Raw genomic sequence first — 23,808 nt, forward strand, 5'->3', positions numbered from 1 at the left:
CAGTGCTGCAGTATGGCGAGATCAGTGCGCCGGTAGAGAGTGTGGAGATTGCCAGGTTGGGGGTAGAAGGAGCGTGGTATAGGTGGCAGGAGTATAATACTAGGAGAGGGAGAGATCAAACGAGAGGACAGGACATGAGCCCCTAGAGAAGCAGAACGAGCTGCAGATATGACGGAAGCAGAGGAAAGCAGACGGGACTGAAACGACTTGTCAACGTTGAGTTGAGTCGTGGAGAGGAAAAGTGGCAAGCGTTAGTTGCCGCAGATGAATGCTCCCTAATCATGGTAGCGTACAGGGGGAGCTGTTCCCAGGTTCCGTCGTGTGTGATGCGAGGACGCAGGGGCTGCACGAAGGCCCCTTTACGGTCATATTCAGAAGAAAGTTGGGAGGGATGCGATGGCGCCGCACGCTAGCGCTCGCCTGGCCAAAATTGGCGTGTTTGACCTGGCTAGCCGGTGAAGTGTCGGCACAACGTCTTTTGACAGTGCTCGCAAGCTACATAATAGACTCGACGCCAGACGGCGAAGGTGTGTTGCCCGGACGCAGCGGGATCTCATCAGGCGCCGACGACGATGAAGATTGTCGACGTGCAGCCACGATGTTTCAGCGGCAGCCTCGGGCCACTGTGCCCAAGGCCGTCGCTGAAGCTTGCTGGCGTGCTGGCCCAACGTGGAGATTTGATTGCACGGCGTCGTGACTGGAGTCGAGGCCTGCACGATCTACGACACGTCGGCATGAATGATCGCCGACAGTCAATACTCGGAGATATTGGATGGGGTTCGCAAGCTCGATATTCCTTATTGCGGAACCCATGGCCCCTTCCCGCCAAACACGAATTGAATCTGAGAACATGTGGTGAGGGCGCGAAAAAGCAGCGCGGGCACTGCGGCAGAAGTACCCGGGGGTGCTCTATGTAGAGCGACACAACTCTGGGCGTTTTGCATAGTGGTGAGGTCGTCTCAGGTGTGACGCAGACGGCGAGGTGCATGCACGTATCGATTATCGAGCTGCGATGCCCGCCGCTGCACAAGGGTGGCATGCACAGTGGGAATAGTGCGAATCTTATTGCGGCGCGAGATTTCGCAGGGCTGGAGCGAGGAAACAGACAGCAAAAGGAAATGAGGCTGACCTGGGGAGGATGCGGCGTGGGCGCAGGTGTACCTTGCAGTAGCGCTGGCCGTGCTCAGGGCCGCCCAGGTGTCACGCTTAGCCCCGCTCACCCCACCAACCTCATCGAACGGGAGCTCAGCACGAGGTCACGCGTCGCTGGTGACTTCATCCTATGCCCGCGCCTCATTCTTAGGACGGCACATCACACCACCACCTGAGAGTCCTAAGTACTATGGCGCCCGATCTGAACACCCTGCCCGCGTCTCCCCATGCATCTCCCTCTCCCCGCAACCAGTCACCCACAAACTCACGCACCATGGCTACTTCACCGCACTCACTCGCTGCCACTGCCGCTATGAATGCAGGTATTCACAACGAAGAGACGCGTCGACCTTCTTCGGGTAGTATGCGCAGGGATGTCGAGCGTGCGCGTCGCCGGTCCAGCATTCGCATGAACCTCAACTTGAACGACCCAGCTATCCCGGCACCTGGAGAAATGCAGCAGAGCCCATCCTCCCGTAGCAGGGGTCCATGGCCGCATAGCCCGCACCATGAGCGTGCGCCTAGTTTGGGCGAGCTGCATCAAGAGCTGGAGTATGAGCAGGAAGGACAGGTGGTGAGTTTTCGACATGATGGCAGAGAGTGTAGAGCAGACTACCGCTTTTTGTGCTGTTCTGTCTAGCATGTATCTTTATACTGACGTCTGTAGAACCGTCTACTCAACATGATCCGTTCCCAACAAGCTCAGATAAACACCCTCCAAGCAAACCAGCAGCAGCCCTCTGCTTCCGCCGTCGACGACAGCACCCCAACCTCAGAGCGTTCCATGTCTATACCTCCCTCCCTCACACAGTCTACACACATCTCACCACCTATCGTCTCACCCTTACCATCCGCTACCCATCCTCGATCGCGCTCTCCATTCGGTTTCGGTACCATCAGTCGTCAGTCATCCTTCGCTGATCGTTCACGACACAGCAGCCATGCCGGATCTCCAGCTCTGCGTCCCATATCAGGCCAAGCAGGACCCTACGACCCCCACGATATGCTTCCCAGCCCCGCGACTTCAAGAGACGAGAGTGCCTTCTACCAGGCCGAAACCCAGAACCTGACCCGCGAGAACCAGATGCTGAAGCTAAGGATAAGAGAACTTGGTATGCCATTTCCCAGCCACCACATTGAAGCGCGGTGCTAACATTTCGAACCCAGAGCGCCAACTAGCAGACCAAAACCCCACCAGCCAAGTCACCCACTCCCCCACCGTCCACTCCGGCCTCGCTCCTGCCTCGACTCATGAAAACACAGACCAAAGCATCGAGGGCGGCCAGCCGCCTGCATCGGCGGAGTAGGAATTCTCGCTAGACTGTGTTTCAAGGGCGTTTGGTTCTGGCGCCTCATCATACGACATTGACGAAGCGTGCTGGCGCAGGAAAAAATGATTATACTGCATGGTTGAATGGCGTTTAGGATAATCCTCCAGTACGAGAAGGACAAGTTTCCCTCCAGCACGTTCGCTGGATGTAGTCAAGATACCTGTTATCCCGACTCGTTTCTTCATTTGCACGCATGAAACCGCAATTCTCCACTTCCTTCTCAGCTTAGTCTCCAGATCTACCCTCAATCTTCTCTCACAATTTGAGTGCACGAAACCCACCATGCCAACATGATTATTTCCATACCATCCCAGTGTTCTCACCAACAAACCCTCGTACGAACCCCCCTCCACCCAACTTTACCACACCCATCCCAGCACCAAGGTCAACCCAGCACCCAACCCCCGAACCGAATGCAACAACCGTTCATCCCGTCCCTTCCCCACCTCGGCGTAAGCGAACATACCGTAATCACCCACGTGTAGAGTTTTCCGTTTTTCGCGGGACATGAATCGACCTTGTTTGATGTACATTAAGCGTTTACCTTTACGCCCGCGCATAATTTATCGATAGCGAGGAAAAAATAGTAAACTTGATGGATGTGACAAGGGACCCCACTTCCGAGATTGATTGGACAAGTACCCCGCGTTGGGTACGTGGCTTTGTTGGTGGTTGGGAGACGAGGTTTGGGTAGAGGGTTTGTTGGTGATGGGACAGTGCTTAAGCAGAGTTTTCTGTTTAATTGGTAGAAAGTTGTCAGGGTGATAAAGTGTAACAGGTTGAAAAGGTGGCGGAGTAGGTATTTATCATGGTGTTACCCGGTATACGTCCCGTGGGTATCAGATACACAAGTTGAAAATCTGTCAAGTGATCGAATTGGAATATGTAGCAAGAAAAGAGTCGCTACACTAAACATGTACAGGTACAAACACCCTGGTATCCGCCAGACACCCCATGCCCTATAATCCGTCTCCAAATCTCTGCTGCGTGCATAGATGTGGGTGGATGTGAACCGTTCTCATAAACGCCTATTGCGCCGTCCAGCTAACCCATGCAAAGTGTCAAACCGCTGTCAGTCCGATAAGTACGCGTCCTCTACCTCTTCATCAGAGTACGTGCAATCCTCTTCTAAGAAGGATTTCTACTCCTCCTCTACCTCCTCCACCGTTGCGCGCGGCGCCCGTTGTGTGACAGCACCCTCTGGTGCGGCCTCTGAACCGGTGGGCTGTGGTGCAGAGTTGACGGGCTCGGAGGCGGGGGTAGTAGCGGGCGCTGGTGCAGTTTGAACGGGGGCAGCGTCGATGGCGCCCTTCTTGGGTTTTCCACCGGCGGCCTTTGCGGCGAGTTTGGCAGCCTTCTTCTCCTTCTTTGCAGCCTTCTTCGCCTTGATGTCTTCGGGGGTCTGGAAACATTAGCTTTGAGTCTACAAGCTTCAGCAAAGGAAACATACCTCTTGCCATGCGTAGACAGGCCGGAACGAGTCGAAGAAACCAACATCCTCAAACAGATTAGGGTAGAGCCAGAAGCCAGGTGGTATCGTGAAGACGGTGATGATGAAGATAATGAGACGAACAATCGCCATGGCGAAGAACAATCCGATAAGACCAAGCATGCCCATACTCAAGTACCACACGCCCTGTCGCAAGAAAAGCGGCCATAGAGGGAAGAGCACTATCGTGATGACGAGAAGCAGTGCGCCAACAGCATACAGCTTCTGCTTCCATTGCGACCCCTCGTACAGCCAGATGTAGTAGTTGTCGTCGTTCGCGTCTTGGTGCTGCTCGATCTTGACTGTCCACAGACCCTTGACGCGCTTAGGCTTGGCGTGGTTGTGGCCATCGTGCGCATGGTCGTCGACCTTTGTGACTCGCAGCGCGAGGAGAGAGAGGGGTAGCAGCTTGAAGCAGTTCTCGGCGGAGGCACGATCGATGACTTCGGGGAGGAGAGGGTTCTTTGCTCGGGCTTTTTGATATGCGGGAGACTGGAGGGCACGGATTGCTCGCTTGACTGTTGGGGGTGAGTATAACGTCTAACTGAGGTGTGTGCAATGCCCACCTTTGAACATGTCCTTCCTCTTTTCATCATGTACGACTGTCCTAGGTTTCAGGTCCTGCGACTTCAGCCAGTTGGCGACAGCAATGGCTTCTGGCTTGGGAGGACCGGGCTGGATGGGCTGTTGTTGCTGCTGCTGAGCACGCTGTTGCGCCTGCATTTGCGCCTGTTGCTGGGCCATGGCTTGCTGGCGCAATCTTCCGACGTATTCTTGAACCGTGATACCGTGTTTCGCTGCCTCGGCCTCTAGTTGCATTTTGATCTGTTGTATTTGCTCTGGCGTAGGCTTTTCGCCATTGGGTCCGAGGGGAATGGGAATAGAAAACGAGCCTGGTGGTGGCCCGCCTTGAGGGGGACCCTGCTGCGGTGGGGGACCTTGCTCTTCCATGGTGAAAGGGAGACTCGTGACGTTCGGTGAGGTGAGTGCAGCGGTGCCTGTGCGGGAATCCTTTGTTGTGGAGGGCGTCCGGAGGAATATAGGCTCAGCGTCTGACCACCGTGGAACATTCGTAATGATGCCACATTGCGAATGGTAGGGCCGAGCGCGGCATGACTAAGCCACCCCCGACACAATAAAATCTCTGCGAGCTGCAACTCCAGTTCTCGACATCGCAAACACCAACTTTTACCACAGTTCTTTCTCGTCGCATTCACGGCTGCACGCACTGGTCTGCACTCTACTGTTTGTTACTCTCAGCCATCATCGCTATTGCATCCGCATGCAAACTTGCCAATGAGCAGTGGCTGGGCGCACAGTATACAGTCAGGGACCCATCGAACTACATTTCATACTAACCACCGCTCTTTCCTGAGTACCTGCATCTACTCTACGCCTTTGGCGATGAGGCGCACGTCTGGCCATTGCGGCAAGGCGTTGATGCTCGCCTGGAACAGCGCCGCTTCGTGTCGCCTGGGCGCATGCGGTGCTTCCACGTACAGTCCCGACAAGCAAACTTGGATATCAGAATCAAGCCAGCTCACTACGTCGCTCCCTGGATATGCTCCGAACCATGTATGCTGGCATGGTTCTGGCGGCGACATTATGCTCGTGATGTTCACTTCACCAACACTCTGGCCCTTACTTCCCTTACTGTATAGGCCTATTTTGGTGTGAAGAAGAGAAATGACCCATTACTCACCGCGTTGTCTTGCCTTTTGGTTTGGCTCCAGTGGTCCTTTTTCGAGGTCAACATACATGCACATTGAGTTCCTGCTCATGGTCATGTGCTGTCGAATACACAGCTTCCGCTCCGTCCGGTGCCGCATTCTTGGTACGCTATGCGGATCGACATGCACCTGGCACATGAAACATGGCATCAGTGATGAGTTACTATAATCGTGGTTCGACATGTGAAGACAGATATGCAGCCGTCTCAGTCAGACAAGCAGCTGCAGCCGTATATGCGGCGGTAGTCTCGCCTAAATACAAAGGGCGTTTCGGGCGCCCCAGGCTACATCATCAGAGCTCGAGCAAAAGGGCCGGCCTGACTAGGTGACAAAGAACGGGCACGGCGGGCTGTTGGACGCTGGATGCATGGTGGTGGCCCAGTGGATATTGCGGCACCTGCATTGATGGACGCGCTGGTGGATTAGAAGGCTGATTGGCGCTGGAGATCGCCGTGAACGTTGGATGGGACTAGGGCCCTGGTAAGCCGCCGTCTCTGGCGGCTTGATGGCTCTGCAGCCCGCCCAGGTGGAGTTGGCGACGCGCGATGCGGAGAGCATCAGGACCGACTTTTCTTTTCATCGAGTCGGTGTAGCAGCGAGCGGCACTCAGTCTTTCGGTCTTCACGTGTATTGACATCCGGCGCCTGACACGTCTTGCGTAGAGCGCGATCATCGATCATCGATCATCTCCGGAAACCCCCAGACGGCCTGTCGTGTTGCAGCAGGGATCGCTCCAAGCCACCACTCGAACGACTGAGTGCATACGGAAGTGGATAGGCCTGCCGCTGCTTGGTCTCCGCCGCACCACACCTCGTCATCTCTCGCGCCCGCCTATCCGCCGACAGTGAGAAAAAGCAGGCATCGCCGCACCTGCTGAGCGCTGACATTCTCGCCCTCCGACTCGGGCGCTGGACCGCTGCAGACACGCAGCCAGGCAGAGACGACGTGACGGACCGCTGCTGCGCCCCAGGTCGCCGCCCGTACCACGCTTATCCTGTGCCCCAAGCCCGCTGCTGTGCGCCCTCCGCGCAGACGACTCCCGTTCCGCGACACGACGCCCGACCGCGTCCCACGAACGCGCAAACTATCCGCCCGCGAGTGCGCAGCCAGACCGGCGGCTCTGGTGCATGCGAGTGGGTACATTCCAGACAGACACGTCTAGGGACCCGCCCTTACATACCTACACCACCGGCCACCGCTCCTCGCTGCACATCTTCATCCATCGCGCGCTGACGCCTGGGGCCACCGCCACACTCCGCTCCCATCCAACCCCGCGACACACACCCGTCATTACCGGCGCCGTAAATAGACGCCTACCTGCTGCCGACAGCATCTGCGACCACCTGTTCTCCCGCTACTGCCGGGGTCTCTGCTGGTGACGTGCCAGTACGGGGACGCCCGGTGCTGAGGAATCCGAGCCACGCCCCAAAAGACATGTCAGTCGTAGCAGACAGGCGACGATTTCGCGAAGGCATCGGCACCAGTCGCTCCTGGTGAGGCTGTGTCGACCCTCTGAACACCACTCCCACGACTTGTCTGATATCTCACCATGACTATGGTTCGGCAGTACCCCCCGCAGCCGCCGTCGCAGCTTCCCTCCTCCGTGGCCTACAACAACATCGCTCCTGCCCCCGCCCACGCCCCGTTCCTGCGCAATGCCGCCAACCTCGAGGGACACAGTCTCGCCCAGCAAGCGCGACCGCAGCAGTACGCCCACCCGCTCTCCAGACACAACTCGTACGGCTCCCAGCCCTCCGAGTCTGGCCGGACACCCAAACCCGCAGAACACATGCTTCGCCGCAAGACCCCCAACGGAATTCTGGCAGCTGCGTATGACGGCACATCCGTCGAGAAGAACGGGGAGCCGCATGCAACCAAACACATCCTCCTTCCCGTGACAGCTGAATCAAAACCACCATACGGTGTCAAGCAGGATCTCCCTCTTCGCTCGCCAGGTGTCAACAGTGGTTTCGGACACGGTCAACAGAATACGCCAGAATGGAGTCCCAGTCGTTACTTCGAGACCGGGTCGGGTCTTACAGGCCAGCACCTGCCCCAGATTGATTCTATGCTGAATCAAATACCCACATTACAACCTCTTCTTCCATATCAGATGTATGGTCATCCCTTCTGCGGGCCTATGGGCCCGCCCTTCCAGGCGCCTTTGAATCCGACTGTCTCCAATGACCAAGGACCATTCGGACCCTACTGGCACGACGGTACTTACATCCCATATCGGCCTGCTGCTATGCGGGATCCTCGTTTCCTACACCACCCGAGTCACAATTGGAGTCACCCGCATAGTAACGCCTTTATCAGTCACCCTTACAATGTCGTGCCCAACTATGCTCATTATCCGCAAAATCCTGTCCACCTGGATTACACCCAAGGCTCCTACAATCATCCAGCGAGGCCGTCAATAGACTTATCCCCCTATGCACATCCTCAAAACCATGTCGCGTTAGACTATCAGAATCAATCGCTGCCTCCACCTCTCACACAGCGTCCTCAAGAGTACCTGCACTCTGGTCAGACGACGCCAGTCGCGGAGTATACCCCCACCATGCCGACCGACGAGTACGGGCCAGAGTCACCCAACGGGCAAAGTCGTGAAAAGGTGTTTGCTTGGGCTCATGCAGTATATGTGGACCTACTCAAGTACCTTCAATCGACACGTAAAGCCACTTCGCAAAATGCTCATGGACGTACACACCATAGACCACACATCTATCCTAAACCGCCACGGCAGCCTGGACTCAGTCTGTCGAGTTCCTCCACCAACAACGTTCCATCTCTGGAGCGACGTGTCTCATATCCTATTCCCACTCAGTATGCCTCTCACTCGAGGGCAGATTTCGGATCTAGGAGACCCGCAATGCCACACTCGCGCTCCCTGTCCGCGTGGTCCGTAGGCAGCTCGGATGCAAATGGCCAATCATGGCAGGGCATGCCACCGCAACAATCCATGCTGCCCCCAATGCCAGGCATGGATCCACCACGTACCTTGCGGCGGACCTCTGGCTCAGTCGCAAGCGCCCATCAGAATCTTCGCCAGGGCCTGCCTCCGAGTATGACCGCTGCCTCAGCGCTCGAAGCGATCACGAAACATTGTGAAGAGAGTAAATGGAGCTGGATAGATGGCATACTTTTAGGGGGTTGTCTCGCGTATGCACTAGGTGACTATCAAAAGGCTCAGGACTGGTACAAACACATCCTTACCTTAGACAAAGAGTAAGCACCCCACTTTCTATCCCCGAGTCATACTAACGCACATCAGTCATGTTGAAGCTATCTCGAACCTTGCAGCCACAATGCTTGCTCTTCAGCAGAAGCGTGAAGCCGAAAACTACTGGAGACGCGCAGTGAAACTTCGCCCCAGTTACTTCGAAGCTGTCGAGCACCTGATTGGATTACTCTGCAGTGACCACAAAGGTCGTGAAGCTGTTCAGGTCATCGAAGAAGTTGAACGCCATTTGAGATTTGCCAAAAGGGCCGACGCTCTTCGGAGCCTCGAAGTTGAGAGCGAACGTTCTGCCTCTGAAATAAGCGAGTCAAGTCTGTCGGAAGCGTCTGATCGGCCCGTGTTTGAGTTCGAGGGAGAGGACGAAGCCGTTTTCAAGGATCTAGACGAGCTCCCTGGCTCGGACCAGCCAGGCTTTGGTTCAAGCGGATATGCCATTGCTGGTTGCGACAACGGTCGCGTTCTAGCTCTGGTACATGCCAAGGGCAACATGCTGTACGCACTCGGCGACAATGCCGGTGCCGCCAGGGCTTTCGAGAACGCGGTCCTCATCGCATCTGGTCCTCATCCTCATGGCATCGATGGCCTCATCAGGCGCATTCTTGGCGTCGTTGGATACAATGTAGCGGAACGCTCTCCAGGAGGCCGACGTATGCCCCCATCGTCTGATCCTATACTGCTACCGCCGGACGCAGCGACCAGAACGGCTTTGCTCTGCTTTGCGCCGCACGGCCAACTTCCAGGCCTGAAATACGTTCCTAGCGAAGGTCTCTCTAGGAAAGCGGCTATCTCGACTACAAGCAACTCTCTGCTTTCGCTAGCAAAGATTTTCCAGGACGGCATGGCAACCAATTCACCCAAGAATACCGTTTACCAAAGCAACTATGGTGTACGAGAGATTTTGGCTCTATACTACCTGTCGCTTTCCCTGCAGCCCAGCCCATCGACAGCAAACAACGTAGGCATTCTTCTCGCTAGCGTACAGCAATCTGCCCCTTCCAAAGCCAATCCAATGTCGCATGCTTTTGCCGGACCCCACATCCCTGGGCTGATGCCCGGTAGTGGAGTAGCTCTTGCGCTTGCGTACTACCACTACGGACTCCAGCTCGATTCATCCCATGCGCATCTCTATACAAACCTTGGAAGCCTCTTGAAAGATATTGGCCAACTAGATTCTGCTATAAACATGTACACACAGGCAGTCAAGTGTGATCCGAACTTCGACATTGCTCTCGCCAACCTCGCCAACGCCGTCAAAGACAAAGGCCGGATAGCTGATGCCATTTACTACTACAGAAAAGCAGTAAAGTCCAGTCCGGACTTTGCCGAAGCTGTCTGCGGGCTTGCTAATGCCCTTAACTCTGTTTGCAACTGGGCTGGCAGAGGTGGTATTGCCGAGCACGGCGGATCAAGAGACCGCTGGCATGTCAACGATAGTGGCATGCTTCTAGACGCCAAGATACCCGGTGCGTCGAGCTCAGGTTGGATCCACAAAGTCGTGAAATTGGTCGAGAAACAGCTTGCCGATGGGGAGGACTGGGGTCGAGGCATGATGAATGAACAATTCATACGAGATGTCGTCCGTCCCCTGGCTCTTACGGGGAGCGCGCACAATGTAAAAGAGAAGGAAAATAGCATGGTGTCAGTGTTGCAGCAATGGAAGGGTCAAAAGTGGGAGGGTGCTCGCATCGTACGACTCGTTGAGCGTGCTATACGATGGATGACTTGGCAATGGTACCAGGATCGCTACGTCACTGGAACACAGCGACCACCGGCCTCCTACAAGAGACCTCAATTGCCAGCAGCTTTGACGGTACCTGCGGCGCCTACTGTCCTACCGTTCCACACATTCACCTGCCCCATGTCGGCTAAACAGATACGTCTTATCTCGCAACGTAATGGCCTCCGCATCTCGACCTCGACGTTAAGAGTCCCTTGGTTACCTGCGTCCGTCTACCAGCCTCCTGCGCCACCGAAACCATACTTGAGGGTCGGCTACGTATCATCGGATTTCAACAACCATCCGTTGGCCCACTTGATGCAGTCGGTATTCGGTTTCCATAATCCAGGTAGAGTGAGGGCATACTGTTATGCCACCACAGCGAGTGACGGATCAGAGCATCGCAAGCAGATTGAGAGGGAATCGCCTGTCTTCTACGATGCCAGCAGCTGGTCAGCGGAAAAACTTGTTCACCAGATAACTCAAGATGGCATCCATGTTCTTGTCAACTTGAACGGCTACACAAGAGGTGCGCGGAATGAAGTCTTCGCTGCCCGTCCCGCCCCTATTCAGATGGCGTTCATGGGTTTCGCGGGTACTCTCGGCGCCGAGTGGTGTGACTATCTTCTTGCCGATGATACCGCTGTTCCTCCAGATACACTCCGACAATGGCGCCGTAACATTGACCTGGAAGACGCTCTTGTAGACGACAACAGCGGTGGTTCAGACGAAGAATGGATCTACGGAGAGAACATTGTCTTCTGCCGGGACACTTTCTTCTGCTGTGACCATCGACAAAGTGCTCCAGACTCGCAAGGACGACAGCCCAATTGGGAAGAAGAGCAACAGCGGAGGTGGGCCATGCGTAAAGAGATCTTTCCGAACCTCTCAGATAATGCGATCATCCTTGCAAACTTCAACCAGCTGTACAAAGTAAGTTGAATTGCGCCTCTTCCATGTGTTTGATCGCTTACTAACGTTATCATCAGATCGAGCCCACGACGTTCCGTACCTGGTTACGCATTCTTGAAAAGGTTCCCAATGCCGTTCTCTGGCTCTTGCGTTTCCCCGATCTTGGCGAGACCAACCTCAAGCAGACGGCTCTTGCCTGGGCAGGTGCAGATGTGGCAAGCCGCATCATGTTCACCGATGTTGCACAGAAGCATCAGCACATTTCTAGGGCTCGTGTCTGCGATCTGTTCCTTGATACACCGGAGTGCAATGCACACACAACCGCCGCCGACGTCCTCTGGTCTGGAACACCACTACTGACTTTACCTCGCTACAAGTACAAGATGTGCTCTCGCATGGCAGCATCAATTCTCAAGGGCGCGTTACCCAAGACACCAGCAGGTGCTCAAGCTGCGAAAGAGCTCATTGCGAGCAACGACGACGACTACGAAGCCATGGCCGTACGTCTCGCACGCAACTGCACGTATAACGGCTACCGAGCGCAAGGCCGTTTAAGTGAGCTTCGCCGCATGCTTTACGAATCACGATGGTCAAGCCCGCTTTTCGACACCAGACGCTGGGTCAGAGACTTGGAAGATGCTTATGAGATAGCATGGAAGAAATGGGAGAAGGGAGAAGGTGGCGACATTTGGTTGCAACATGAACCATCTCCGCGCGCTTAGCGATCGACTTTTATCATTCATTTAGACCGCCGGCATAGCTGTTTTTGTTTGCGGCGAGCATCACACATATCTGGGTTAGACTCTGTCGGCATACGCCAAGGGGCCCTTGGATTTAGCGAGCACTTACTTTCGTTGTTGTTGTTGTTGTTCTTCTTTGTTCCTATACCCCATATTGATTTGGATTGGATATTTACGGATGTTTAACTAGCTTATGTGGCAACCTTCATCATATGCGCGCGAAGTAGATAGCTTCTGTCGCTTTCTGGAACAGCATTTTCTTGGGCGTTGGATGACTTGCATGGCACCGTGACGGAGCTGAATACTATCCACCAGTTGTCTCCGTCTTCTTTATTCGCACTCGATCTGAACGTGTTCTGAACTTGGGTTTCATTAAGCAGCTCACGGATGTTTCTTTCGCCTGACAACAGAATCGGCACCATTAGAAGTACGATGCACTCCACTACGCACATGTACAAAGATGGTGCCATCTAATTATCTAAATTCCAAGCAAACGACTCCGAGTACTGGCTGAGAAGTCATGAATATGCGTCATGTTGCGCTCAGGAGATGAAGCAGTAAGCTCGATCGGAGCACTAGCAAAGCTTAGCGCGATCGCATCTCCACAAATCCCTCCCCTTACACCTAACCTGCATCACGAAGCATTGCAACCAGCAACATCAATTCGCCATTGGACTGCCAACCCTCTACAATTATCTACACACGTATCCAACGCGCCATGGCCCCGCGCAAGAAGGCTACCACGGTCGCCAAGCCCAGTAGCAAACCTAGCAAACCCAGCAAATCCATCATTGCACCTCCCGCAACACCTCTAACGCCAGCAATACCACCTGCACGCGCACACGATGCGTCGTACCACTACCCGCTTCTTTTGGACGGTCGATCTGGTTGCGACGCGTTGTTGAGTTGGTTCCATGGCGTTGCGGAGACGCGTAGTATGCCGTGGAGGAAGAAATGGATTGATCCGGAAGAGTACGAAGATAAGGAAGAGCTGGGACGCGTTTTGTCGAAGAGGGCGTATGAGGTTTGGGTTTCGGAAGTTAGTGAGTATATCATTTTCTTTGTGGTGGAGTTTTTGCGATTGGACGCGTGAACGCGGTGTCACGTGCTCTGTTCGCAATCGCGTCTCTGGAGGTTTGAGGAACCGTTGGCTGACAATTGCATAGTGCTCCAACAGACTCGCGTGTCGACAGTGATACCGTACTTCAACAACTGGGTCGAAAAGTGGCCCACAGTTCAAGATCTTGCCGAAGCGAACCATGATGATGTTCTTTCCGTATGGAAGGGTCTGGGTTACTACTCACGTGCAACACGCCTTCATGAAGGTGCGAAGGCTATGATTGCCAAATCTGCTGGTGCCTCGTGTGCTCTTCCCAGTGGTGCTACGGAGCTACAGGAGTTTCCCGGCATTGGAAGGTATACCGCAGGCGCGGTGTCTAGTATCGCATTCGGTGAAGCAGAGCCTGTCCTCGACGGGAACGTGGCGCGCGTGCTCAGTCGACAGCTGGGTTTGTACATGGATGTTAAGGACAAGAAGGCCACAGACGTTCTTTGGGATATGGCCGATCGACTAATCAAACATGCTTCTAACTTTCCGGAAACGCGGACGAGTGAGGTGCCCGGGCTGTGGAATCAAGCGCTTATGGAACTCGGATCCACTTTGTGTACGCCGCGACCCAGGTGTGACGAGTGTCCTATTCAGTCGACATGCAGAGCCTACAGCGAAGGAAAGGCGTTATCTGACAAGCGCCAGTCGGCGGTTGTAATACCTGACATCGAGGACGCATGCTCTCTGTGTGCGTCGTTAGATACCGAAGACTTGGTTGCAGTTTCTGAAGACGCAACGAACGACGAGCCGCCACGAGCGAACAAAAAGAGAAAAGCCACCACGAAACAAACAAACACTATCTCGCAGTACTTCGCTGTTGGAACGCCAAAGTCAAATGTAGAAACGGAAGACGACGACGATGATCTTGATAGCCCACCTGTCGAGGATTCCAAGAAGCGGAAGCTGCCGGCGCCTACTGGAGAGTCGAAATCTATATCCACGTACTGCTCACTATTTCCGAAGAAAGTGGCGAAGAAGAAGGCAGCCGAAGAAGACTGTGTGGTATGCATGGTAGAGTTGCGCTCGAATGACGGCAGCAGCAAATGGCTGATAGAGCAGAGGCCCGCAAAAGGTAAGCTTTGCACTACGATACTAAAGCACTGCTGACGGTTGCGTGAAGGTCTCCTCGCATCACTGTGGTACGTAATAAACGCATGCTATCATGGCGCCACTGCTGGGTGGCTGCTCGGGTACTGCCTAACGCCATTGCCGTCCAGCATCATATCATGTCTCATGATAGGCCCATTACTCGGCTTTTCTTATCTAGTGCTGGGGCGTACGCTGACCGTGATACAGGCAATTTCCGCAGAACACGCTGACTGCATCACACAAGACGCCTCAGCAGCGCAAGACGTCGGCGCAGCAACACATCTCTGACCTCGATGCCGGCGCCGCTGACATGAGCAAAGCGCGTTTTGTTGCCAGCTTTCCGCCATTGGTCCATGTGTTTAGCCATTTGAGGCTGACCATGCATACCTATCAGTACAGGATCGACGCCGATAAGGCCGGAGATATCGAGCTTACATGCAAGGGCCCGCCCACCCGCAAGTGGGTAGACAGCAAAGCCATGGACAACGAGACTTTGTCTACGGGAATGCGCAAGTGCTGGGCCCTCGTTTCCGAAAGCCTCTGATGATGTCGTCGCGAGGCACTTGCGATGGGTGAGTTGAGACAGGTTCCACGTGCGCGGTACCCCACGTCCCGTTATCTCCCGCCAAGCGATACACATGGCTGGCTTCCGCTTTCCGCCTCCTTGGCCATCTCCACTCCTCCTTAGTGTCCTGGGGAAGTGGAACGATAAGGAACGTTGAATGGCTCTCACTATACCGATCACGGCGAAAAATTCCTTCCCATGGCAGTGGTTCTGCTAGCGGGGGTTTGGTTGGCTGGAAACGAGGCGTTGCATATCACGTTATCCTGGGAAAGAGATGGTGCGCTCGTGCAACCGAGACGTGCGTAGGGAAGAGATCGCTGGATATAAACGTGGTAGATCCCCGAGGGTTCGGTCCTGTGAATTGCTCCGAGTGTACGACTTCTGGTGCTTTACCGTACAACATATTGTCAATATGGCGGCTATTCCAGCCCCGACACCCATCACAGAATGGCCGGATTACGCTGTTGATCCCAATGGAGGAGACGTCATGACAACTGATCTCAATGCGCTCTACGACAAGGGCGATCTGTGTTGGATGCTGGTCAGCACTGTACTATGTTGGTATGCAAGACTTCCAAATTTGTTGGAATCGAAACATACTGATCGCAATCAGGCAAATCACACCCGCCATCGGCTTCCTCTACGCAGGCATGCATCGCCGAAAAGCAGCGCTGACCATGATCTTCCAATCTCTCTTCTGTGCCTGCGCAGTTGGCATCCAATTCTGGGTATACGGCTATTCTCTCTACCAGTCACATACAACCAACCCTTTCCTTGGAGATCTGTCAAAAGCAGGTCTACACAACACACTCGCCTCACCATCGCTCGCGAATGCCGATATCCCTGATATACTCTATGCTGCATTTGGGTTTACTTTCGTTACCTGCACTGCGATGATATTAGCTGGGGCGATGCTTGAGCGAGGACGCTTGTTTCCTTCGATGCTCTTCCTGCTCTGCTGGACTACGTTCGTATACTACGTTCTAGCACACGCAGAGTGGAATCCTAGTGGTTGGCTTTACAAGCTTGGTGTCCTCGACTTCGCCGGCTCTGGTCCTGTACACATCGCGTCTGGTTTCTCTGCTCTGGCTTGGGCTGTTATGCTGGGGCCGCGCGTTGATCCGCACAAGGAGTCGCATCACCCTAGGATACCGCACTTCAAGCCTCATAGCCCTTTCCTTGTTGGGCTTGGCACGATATTGATCTGGTTTGGATGGTTTGCATTCAATGGTGAGTGAAGGCTGTATGTTGAGAAGTCGAGGCAGTGTACTGACAGTCCGTAGGCGCTTCGACTGCCAACCTATCCCTTCGCTCCATCTACATCGTCTGCAACACCAACCTCGCAGCCTCCGGTGGCGGAATAGCCTGGGTCTTACTGGAATATATGTTTACGCGCAGATTCTCCATCATCGGCTTTTGTTCTGGAATCATCTCCGGTCTCGTCGGTATCACACCAGCCTGTGGATTCGTGCCTATCCAGACAGCAGCCTTGATAGGAGCCCTCACCTCCTGCGCATCCTTCTTCACAGTCCGCTACAAATACCTCCTCGGCATCGATGAAGGCCTCGACATCTTCGCCATCCACGGCGTCGGCGGTTACGTCGGCGACATCATGACCGGTTTCTTCGCCGCACCATACGTACCCGCCATGGACGGCGTAAGCAACACCTACGAAGGCGGCTGGTGGGCCAAAAACTGGAAACAGATGGGTTACCAGCTAGCTGCTGCGACTACATGCGCCGCATGGTCTTTTGTCGTCTCCGTCATCTTACTCTTCATCATCAACAGGATTCCTGGTTGCCATATCCGTGCGACTGAGGATGATGAGCTGAGGGGTTTGGACTACAAGTATTTCAGCGATGCAGATGGGGATATGGAGGTCCTGACTGGATATGGTCCTACGACGCCGGGCCGAGCGGCATCGCAAGTTGCGAGTGGGTCTGAGAGCCATCAGGATGTGCCTGTTGCAACGGAGAAACGGGATTGAGGCGAGCGCGCCTGGCGGTGCTGTTCTGCACCGCTCGGATAATTCGGCGAAACGTCGATATTTCCTCATGTCTTGCCCGTTCTGCGATTGTACGTTTCACGATTGGGTACGGCGCTGTAGACTCGTCCTCTTTTCTTCATATATGTTTCAGCTTTTGACGTTGTCTTTCTGCTTCTTGTTCTGCAATCGAGATACCAACATTTGTCTGCTTACCATTTCACCATTCTTGCTGTTCTTGTCCTCTTCTCAACCTCAATTCGGGTAATTCGGGTGTCGCCACCTCGCTTCTTGGACGTCTAATCACCCTTCTGGCGGACCTTACTGAGTGGCTTCATCTGTGCCGATGTATCCAACACCGCGTTACTCTCGCATGCCGCTACGCCGTCGACCACATAAGTTTTGAGCGTCCAGCCCAAACTCAGCAATATGCACGCATTCAACATGAAGACAATCACAGCAATGGCCATCAAATTCCTCATCACAGCGTTCACGAACCCATCCAATCCACTTATTACCCCACACGCGGAGCTCGCGGCCCAGCAGACATCATCCGGAAGTGATCCGGCGCTAGTTGGTTGGATCGACGCGAAGGATGGACAGTGTAAGCTTGGCCTCGTCCTTCAGCAGATCCGCAACTTCCTCATCTAGTAACCCGCTTCCACTAACCCAACTACAACGCAGTCTCCAACTTCCGCTCCTGCGACTACACAGCCACCTTCTCAAACTCTCACACCTTGGCTCAATGCTGTGCACCCGACTCAGACTGCACATTCTGGTTATCATGTGGCTCTCCAGTGCTTTTGGCTGGACCAACGAGTTTGTTCTATGATAAGAAGTACGGCGATTGTGGTGCCGACTGTGGGTGCGAGTGATGTGTAAGCTTTCTGGGTTGTTGGGCGACGAGTTTGGGGAGGGAGACTTTCACTGTGGTGAGGGATATTGGGTATGGTATGTACACTGAGTTTTGTCTGGTTCATGTGATGTAACGCTGATGTGTTGGTAACTGATGTCACGCAAAGTGTAGAGCATATTTTGGAGAGGTAATAGGATCGAGATTGATTACATCGGTATTACATGATAGACTCTATTCGACACACACACACAAAAGCTTGTTCAAAGAGTGGATGAGAGTTTAACATCTGCTTGAGAACAAGAGAGCTGATCTTTCTACCATTTCTCATCACTTCCCGTACTGCCGCGAGTTAGTCAGCCCTACTTTAGCGCTTATATTTTGGAAGCTTACTATCGTGTACATCTCTCTAGGCCTTGTAGTACGAAGCAATCGCATTGGCACTAGCCCCGTTGAAATTGTAGCACCTTCCCTGGGCGTAATCAAACGTCGTAGAGTCTACGTAGCCCGATCCGATGGCTCCGGAAGGGTTGCCGCAGCTGTCGGGCGCGAAGAAGTATGCGAATTGGTGGTTTCCTCCCCAGGTCGTGATCCTGAAGGATCCAAAGCCTTGTGGCCAGGCTGCACAGGTGTCGTCCCAGATGTTGACAGTTTGCTGGACATTGCCGCCGCAGTGACGGTCACCGAAGGTATCGATGACGAAGGCGGTTCCACTGGCAGCAAGGGCGGCCATGACGGCAGTCGTGGAGGCGATGGAGAAACGCATTTTGGACGAGAGTGGAAGTTTGCGGAGTGAGAAGGTAGTCTTGAAGATGGTAGATGCGGTTGAAGGAACTGTTCGAGTTGGTGGACGATACAAGACTACCAGCGGAAGAAGGGATTATATATTCCACCCGCTGAACTTTCTTTCAGCTTCACTTTAATTACTCGGTGTGACACTGCCTTCTTGCTTTCGTGGTCTTCGCGACCGGTGAGGTAGTATTGGCTAGGGTCGACGGTCTGAGGTTGTCCATGCTTCACCGACTCTCTCTCTTCAGTTGATACACGCTCATCTTCGACCTCATTTAGATGGTTCGCGAGCCAGGACGTGCCCAATCACCCGTTTCAAGTCGCTGTGTGCACCCATATGGGCAGGCTGTAGCGATTTTGGCCCCCTCAGCTCGGTTTTGATGGTTTTCTTTGACCAATACTTCCATGCGGAGTGAAGATGACCTTGGTATCACCGACAACGAGGATGATCTTGGGTATACGCCTACGTTGTTGTATGACCAAGCTAACAGCAGAATAAAGTTCGGAGCGGAATGGGCGAACAGTAAAATAAGGTTCGAGACGGAATGGGCAATGGTGGAATGTACGCGTAGAGGGCCGCGCCATGCAATGAAGTCACTGTTTAAGAGGTCATCAGGCTACCTAGGTACTTCTGAGGGCTATACGCCCTTACTCACCGCCCAAACGAGGGTAGAGGAGGAATTACTACCAACTGCCTAAGTAATTGAGGACGAGATGGTGTTGGAGGCTACAACAGAGCACAGACACTATCCTAAGACCGTTTGAACACTATATCACGCTTTTAACATTGTGCTTACACCGTCTCATCCTTCATTGGTTGGTAGCACTCTCTACTCGACCCTATATGGCGCGCTACGGTACTCCGGTGTACGACCTGGGGTAGCTGATTGACAGCAATGCCATTGTTGAGATGAATGATTTCGTTGCGCAAGTGGTAGCTGCGGGCTTCCAAGCTCTTGCAGCCTGAGGACAGCGAAAGCCTGCAAATACCTAGGGATTTTGAGCAACACCACCGTTCTGCACTACAACGTGGTAAATAAATTCTAGGAAAAACACTGTGTATACTCTGCAAAGCTGCGAGTAAAATGGTCTCCTTATATTTTTCTTTAGAGGCGTTGCAGTCGAGGTAGAAGATGACCTACCAGCTTATGTCCGGCTTTTGCTGTCTCGCTAGAGCCAAGGTTCCTCAAGTGTCCAAGAAGCCAAGAAGCCTCTCGGCCGACAGGCACGTGACGTCGAGTGAGCCCCTCCAGTCTCCTCCATCACTGATAACCACGATACCGCGACACGGGCGGCACATCGGCCATGAAAATCACTCTTGCTCCGCAGAACCTCGCATCGCAGCCATCCCTGCCGCATTTCGTCATCGCAAGGCGTGGGATCGCTGAAAATAGCGGGCGCTAGGCCGAACGCAAGTAGCGAGTTCCTCGATCCACGACTTTCGGGAGAATCTCGACCCACGGCGAAGGTGCAAGCGTCCCAAAATACACATGGCATATCTCCACCTCCGCCACCGATACAGCAACCCGCAGTAAACCATGACCAACACGTCTCGTGGCCTCAGAGCTCGTGTTTTCAAGCCGATCCGTCGCCGAGCAAAAAGCAACGTCATCTTTAATCTTTAACCTTTGGTCTCATCACCCAAGCACAGTCAGACAGACAACACACGCCTCTGTTCTGTTGGAAGGCCCGAGAGATGTAGACGCACCTGTCAGCGATCCAAAGAACCGGGGCTGCCCGGTTTGGCGGTTCAGAAACAGCGCGTTGGCAGAAGAACGGTTTTCTGGTTCAGGAGCATGATAGCGCGCATCTGGCAAAGGCCAGGGTCTCAGATCATTGTAGTGTCGATTGAACCCTGTGATTTCGCGCACTACGGACAATGATCTGACCACCACAAAAGCTAACATAACATAGTTTCTCAACACTGAGCTATGCAAATTTTCTCTCCTCAGCCACAACGATCCTAAGAGAGGGGCGCGTTGGACATGAGACCTTCAACGACTGCATACTCTCCACTCCGGATAACATCTGCAGCACACGGGGTGTCAACGGTTGCAGCCTTATCCTATCTCTCACACCTGATACGAGATAATGCCGGTGGTTGTAATGCCGACTATGCCGCACGAGTCATAGCGGGCGAACTGTATTGCCTCTCCTGTGCTAGCGGCGCCCTGCTAACCTGGAATGAACACGAGATCTGTGGATACACAATAGTCCAAGTTGCTAGGGCCGCAGACTGTTCGATTGAAGCCTCCAAAATACATGCGCTTGCAAGCATGCGCTCCTGCACGACGAGGCCGTTCGCCCCAAGGTCTTACACAGAGCCTCTGATGGTGGTTCTCGATACGGGGGGCTCCACAGTCAGTTCGGCATATCATGTCGCATGTTCCTGTTGATTGAGGCCTTTTATTCACCCTCTCCATCGCGCTCTACTCTTTGTGTAATACTTGTCCGTTCGCTCGGCCATCGACACTCGCTCCACACATCAGATCAAAGGGATATAGTCCATGCTATAATATCTTCTCTAATAATTAATACTCCATACTCTCACGACCTTCGCTACTAGATCTATCGATCTCTAATACCACTCGTCGATCAAAGTCTCCGAGTCACAGCGAACAAGTAACGCCTTATTCACGAACTTCGATATGCCTTCCACGACCATCATGAAGCAGGGCCTCGCCACTGCTGTTCTTGCAGCTCTTCCTTTGGCTGCCCGTGCCCAAGGCACCACTCCTCCCAAGCTCACCGCAGCTTGTAACGATGTCGCTATCTTCATGGCCCGCGGCAATGACGCACCTTACAGCGATGGCCGTACCTCAGGTTTCAGAGATACCGTCTGCGCAAAATTCGAGGCTCAAGGAAATTCTTGCGATTACATGGATCTCGTCTTCGATGCCACTCTCGGCGTAGAGTTCTGCCCTACTATCCAGGACGGTGCCGTCAACGGCGTCAGGCAAATCACCGAGTACAACGCTCAATGCCCAGACACTTTAATCGTCGTCAACGGTTACTCACAAGGTGCCATGGTTGCCGGAGCTACTCTGAGTGGCGGAGGCGCCGACGCCTGCGACGTTGACACCAAGACTACCGGTCTCGATGCCAACTCGCAAGCTGGTCAGGCCGTCAAGGCAGCTCTTCTCTGGGGCGATGTCAAGCACACTGCGAACCAAGTCTACAACGTCCTCGACGGAGCAGACAAGCAAGCTTGGGGCCGTACCGGCTCTAACCTTGAGCGTTTGAACACTTACTCCTCCGTCTTGAGGTCGTACTGTGCCGGCGGTGACCCAGTCTGCGCTGGTGGAGACGATGTAGCTCAGCATCTGAACTACTTCGAGCTCTACACCGAGGAGGCATCAAACTGGATCGTGAGCAAGCTGACACCTCTCCTGGTCAAGCCCTCATCGGCCGCACCTGTCAGCTCGGCTACTCCCACCCCTACCCCTGAGGTCTCTTCAACTGTCGCACCGGTTGAGACCACAAGCACAGTCGTGGCACCAGCCTCTTCCGAGGCCTTGACTGTCAGTAAGGAAGCTGTCACCACCACCATGATGAAGCCATCTACTATGATCTCTTCATACATCCCTGTCACCACTGCGAACGCTACTTCCACCGCCACCTCCGAGGCGGCTACCGCATACCCTATCACCATCCCTCACAAGCACCTCAACACCACCATGCCGTACGGCAACTCTACCATGCATGCTTCCAGCACTCTCATGACCTCTGAGAAGCCCTACGAGACTACCTACCTGCCTGTCGAGCCCTCTCACGCGCCCGTTGAAGAGTCGCATGCTCCCGCTCCCGCTCCCGTCACCACCATGGCACCAGAGCACTCCGCTCCCGCTGCTGCTTGCCCACCAGCCACCGTCTACGAGACTGTCACCGAAGTTACGTACATGTACGTATAAACTGGCCTAGATTAGGAGAAGTAGTTTGAAGGAAGGATCACGAGAGACATGTTAGATTGGATGTATATATCATCCTTCGTAAATGAAAAACATTCGTATAATCATGATAGAATTTGTTCTACATGGCCCTTATTTACATTCGATGATTCCTCCTTAGATGCCCAACGCTTTTGCGATCGCCTCGCCGACGGCGGTGGCACTGGAAGGGTTTTGTCCAGTGATCAAGCGACCAGAGATGGCGACCTTCTCGCCCCAAGGCTCAGCTGCCTTGACGAACTTGCCTCCACTCGCCTTGTTCAGCGCATCCTCGGGCAGGAAGGGTACGACCTTGGATAGGCCAACCTGCTCCTCCTCAGCGTTTGTGAATGCGGTAACCTCCTTGCCAGCGACAAGCAGACTTCCGTCGCTCAGCTTAGCATCGTAGAAGACAGCGGGCGCATGGCACACAGCCGAAACGATCTTGTCCGCCTCCCAGAATTCCCTGATGAGTTGTTGCGAGGTCGCGTCGTCGACGAGATCGAACATGGGTCCGTGACCGCCAACGTAGAAGATGGCGTCGAAGTCCTTCGCCTTGCCCTTGAAGTCGCTCAGCTTCTGGGTTGTCTTCCAGACCTGCTCGTTGTTCTTGAGGAAGTTGACGGATACATCGTCTTTCGCGGCTTCGACGGATGCGGGGTCGAGGGGTGATTCACCGCCCTTGGGCGATGCTACCGTGATGTTGGCTTTGCTGTGGAGGACGTGGTAGGGGTGGGCGAGCTCGGGGAGGTACCAGCCGGTGGGCTTGCCGGTGTCGCCGAGCTTGTTGTGCGAGGTGAGGACGAAGAGAATGTTAGGCTTAGACATTTTGAAGGTATGATGTGTTTGATATGGTGAACTGTTGCGTAGAGTCGTTGTCTTTAAACCTTTTATGAAAAGTTCGATAGCTTTCCACTGGAGAGTCCCTTGATCAATGTGACGACATGCGGGGTAGCTACGATGGAAAAGGCCCGATTATGCAGGGCACCGTCTGTTAGCGTCAGGGACGTCATCTTGAAAATTCACCTTTCCTGCTCGCCGAGTACAAGATACTTACAAATACTTCAGCATGTGATCGGCCAGCTCTGGCAGCTGTTGTTCCACATGCTGCTCCACTCCCCACCCAGATCTCGGTGCAGCTTACGTTTTGAGTAGAATTTGGACGACGATGACGTTTTG

The 23,808-nt window shown here is 53.9% G+C and overlaps 8 protein-coding genes across 8 annotated transcripts; 5 read left to right on the forward strand and 3 right to left on the reverse strand.

Moving 5' to 3' along the window:
- Window positions 1-1,426: 1,426 nt before the first annotated feature.
- Window positions 1,427-2,459, forward strand: J4E88_010344 (uncharacterized protein; the record flags this gene model as incomplete). Its single annotated transcript, XM_049403936.1, has 3 exons — window positions 1,427-1,726; window positions 1,820-2,264; window positions 2,320-2,459. 3 exons carry the CDS (start codon window positions 1,427-1,429, stop codon window positions 2,457-2,459), a joined length of 885 nt encoding a protein of 294 aa, XP_049250308.1.
- Window positions 2,460-3,624: 1,165 nt separating this feature from the next.
- J4E88_010345 (uncharacterized protein) lies at window positions 3,625-4,923 on the reverse strand (the record flags this gene model as incomplete). Its single annotated transcript, XM_049403937.1, has 3 exons — window positions 3,625-3,885; window positions 3,934-4,490; window positions 4,539-4,923. The coding sequence occupies 3 exons, from the start codon at window positions 4,921-4,923 to the stop codon at window positions 3,625-3,627; spliced, it is 1,203 nt and encodes a 400-aa protein (XP_049250309.1).
- A 2,328-nt stretch (window positions 4,924-7,251) lies between these two features.
- On the forward strand, window positions 7,252-12,297 carry J4E88_010346 (uncharacterized protein; the record flags this gene model as incomplete). Its single annotated transcript, XM_049403938.1, has 3 exons — window positions 7,252-8,933; window positions 8,980-11,596; window positions 11,653-12,297. 3 exons carry the CDS (start codon window positions 7,252-7,254, stop codon window positions 12,295-12,297), a joined length of 4,944 nt encoding a protein of 1,647 aa, XP_049250310.1.
- Window positions 12,298-13,033: 736 nt separating this feature from the next.
- J4E88_010347 (uncharacterized protein) lies at window positions 13,034-15,056 on the forward strand (the record flags this gene model as incomplete). Its single annotated transcript, XM_049403939.1, has 4 exons — window positions 13,034-13,358; window positions 13,482-14,495; window positions 14,544-14,562; window positions 14,720-15,056. The coding sequence occupies 4 exons, from the start codon at window positions 13,034-13,036 to the stop codon at window positions 15,054-15,056; spliced, it is 1,695 nt and encodes a 564-aa protein (XP_049250311.1).
- Window positions 15,057-15,489: 433 nt separating this feature from the next.
- J4E88_010348 (uncharacterized protein) lies at window positions 15,490-17,064 on the forward strand (the record flags this gene model as incomplete). The annotated part of the gene is made up of 3 exons (XM_049403940.1): window positions 15,490-15,638; window positions 15,691-16,307; window positions 16,361-17,064. The coding sequence occupies 3 exons, from the start codon at window positions 15,490-15,492 to the stop codon at window positions 17,062-17,064; spliced, it is 1,470 nt and encodes a 489-aa protein (XP_049250312.1).
- A 1,259-nt stretch (window positions 17,065-18,323) lies between these two features.
- On the reverse strand, window positions 18,324-18,680 carry J4E88_010349 (uncharacterized protein; the record flags this gene model as incomplete). Its single annotated transcript, XM_049403941.1, has 1 exon — window positions 18,324-18,680. The coding sequence occupies one exon, from the start codon at window positions 18,678-18,680 to the stop codon at window positions 18,324-18,326; it is 357 nt and encodes a 118-aa protein (XP_049250313.1).
- Window positions 18,681-21,369: 2,689 nt separating this feature from the next.
- On the forward strand, window positions 21,370-22,614 carry J4E88_010350 (uncharacterized protein; the record flags this gene model as incomplete). Its single annotated transcript, XM_049403942.1, has 1 exon — window positions 21,370-22,614. The coding sequence occupies one exon, from the start codon at window positions 21,370-21,372 to the stop codon at window positions 22,612-22,614; it is 1,245 nt and encodes a 414-aa protein (XP_049250314.1).
- A 153-nt stretch (window positions 22,615-22,767) lies between these two features.
- J4E88_010351 (uncharacterized protein) lies at window positions 22,768-23,457 on the reverse strand (the record flags this gene model as incomplete). Its single annotated transcript, XM_049403943.1, has 1 exon — window positions 22,768-23,457. One exon carries the CDS (start codon window positions 23,455-23,457, stop codon window positions 22,768-22,770), a length of 690 nt encoding a protein of 229 aa, XP_049250315.1.
- Window positions 23,458-23,808: the final 351 nt, after the last annotated feature.

Source organism: Alternaria novae-zelandiae (assembly GCF_023758075.1).
Source record: "Alternaria novae-zelandiae strain BMP 2774 chromosome Unknown scaffold_32, whole genome shotgun sequence".
Taxonomy (NCBI): domain Eukaryota; kingdom Fungi; phylum Ascomycota; class Dothideomycetes; order Pleosporales; family Pleosporaceae; genus Alternaria; species Alternaria novae-zelandiae.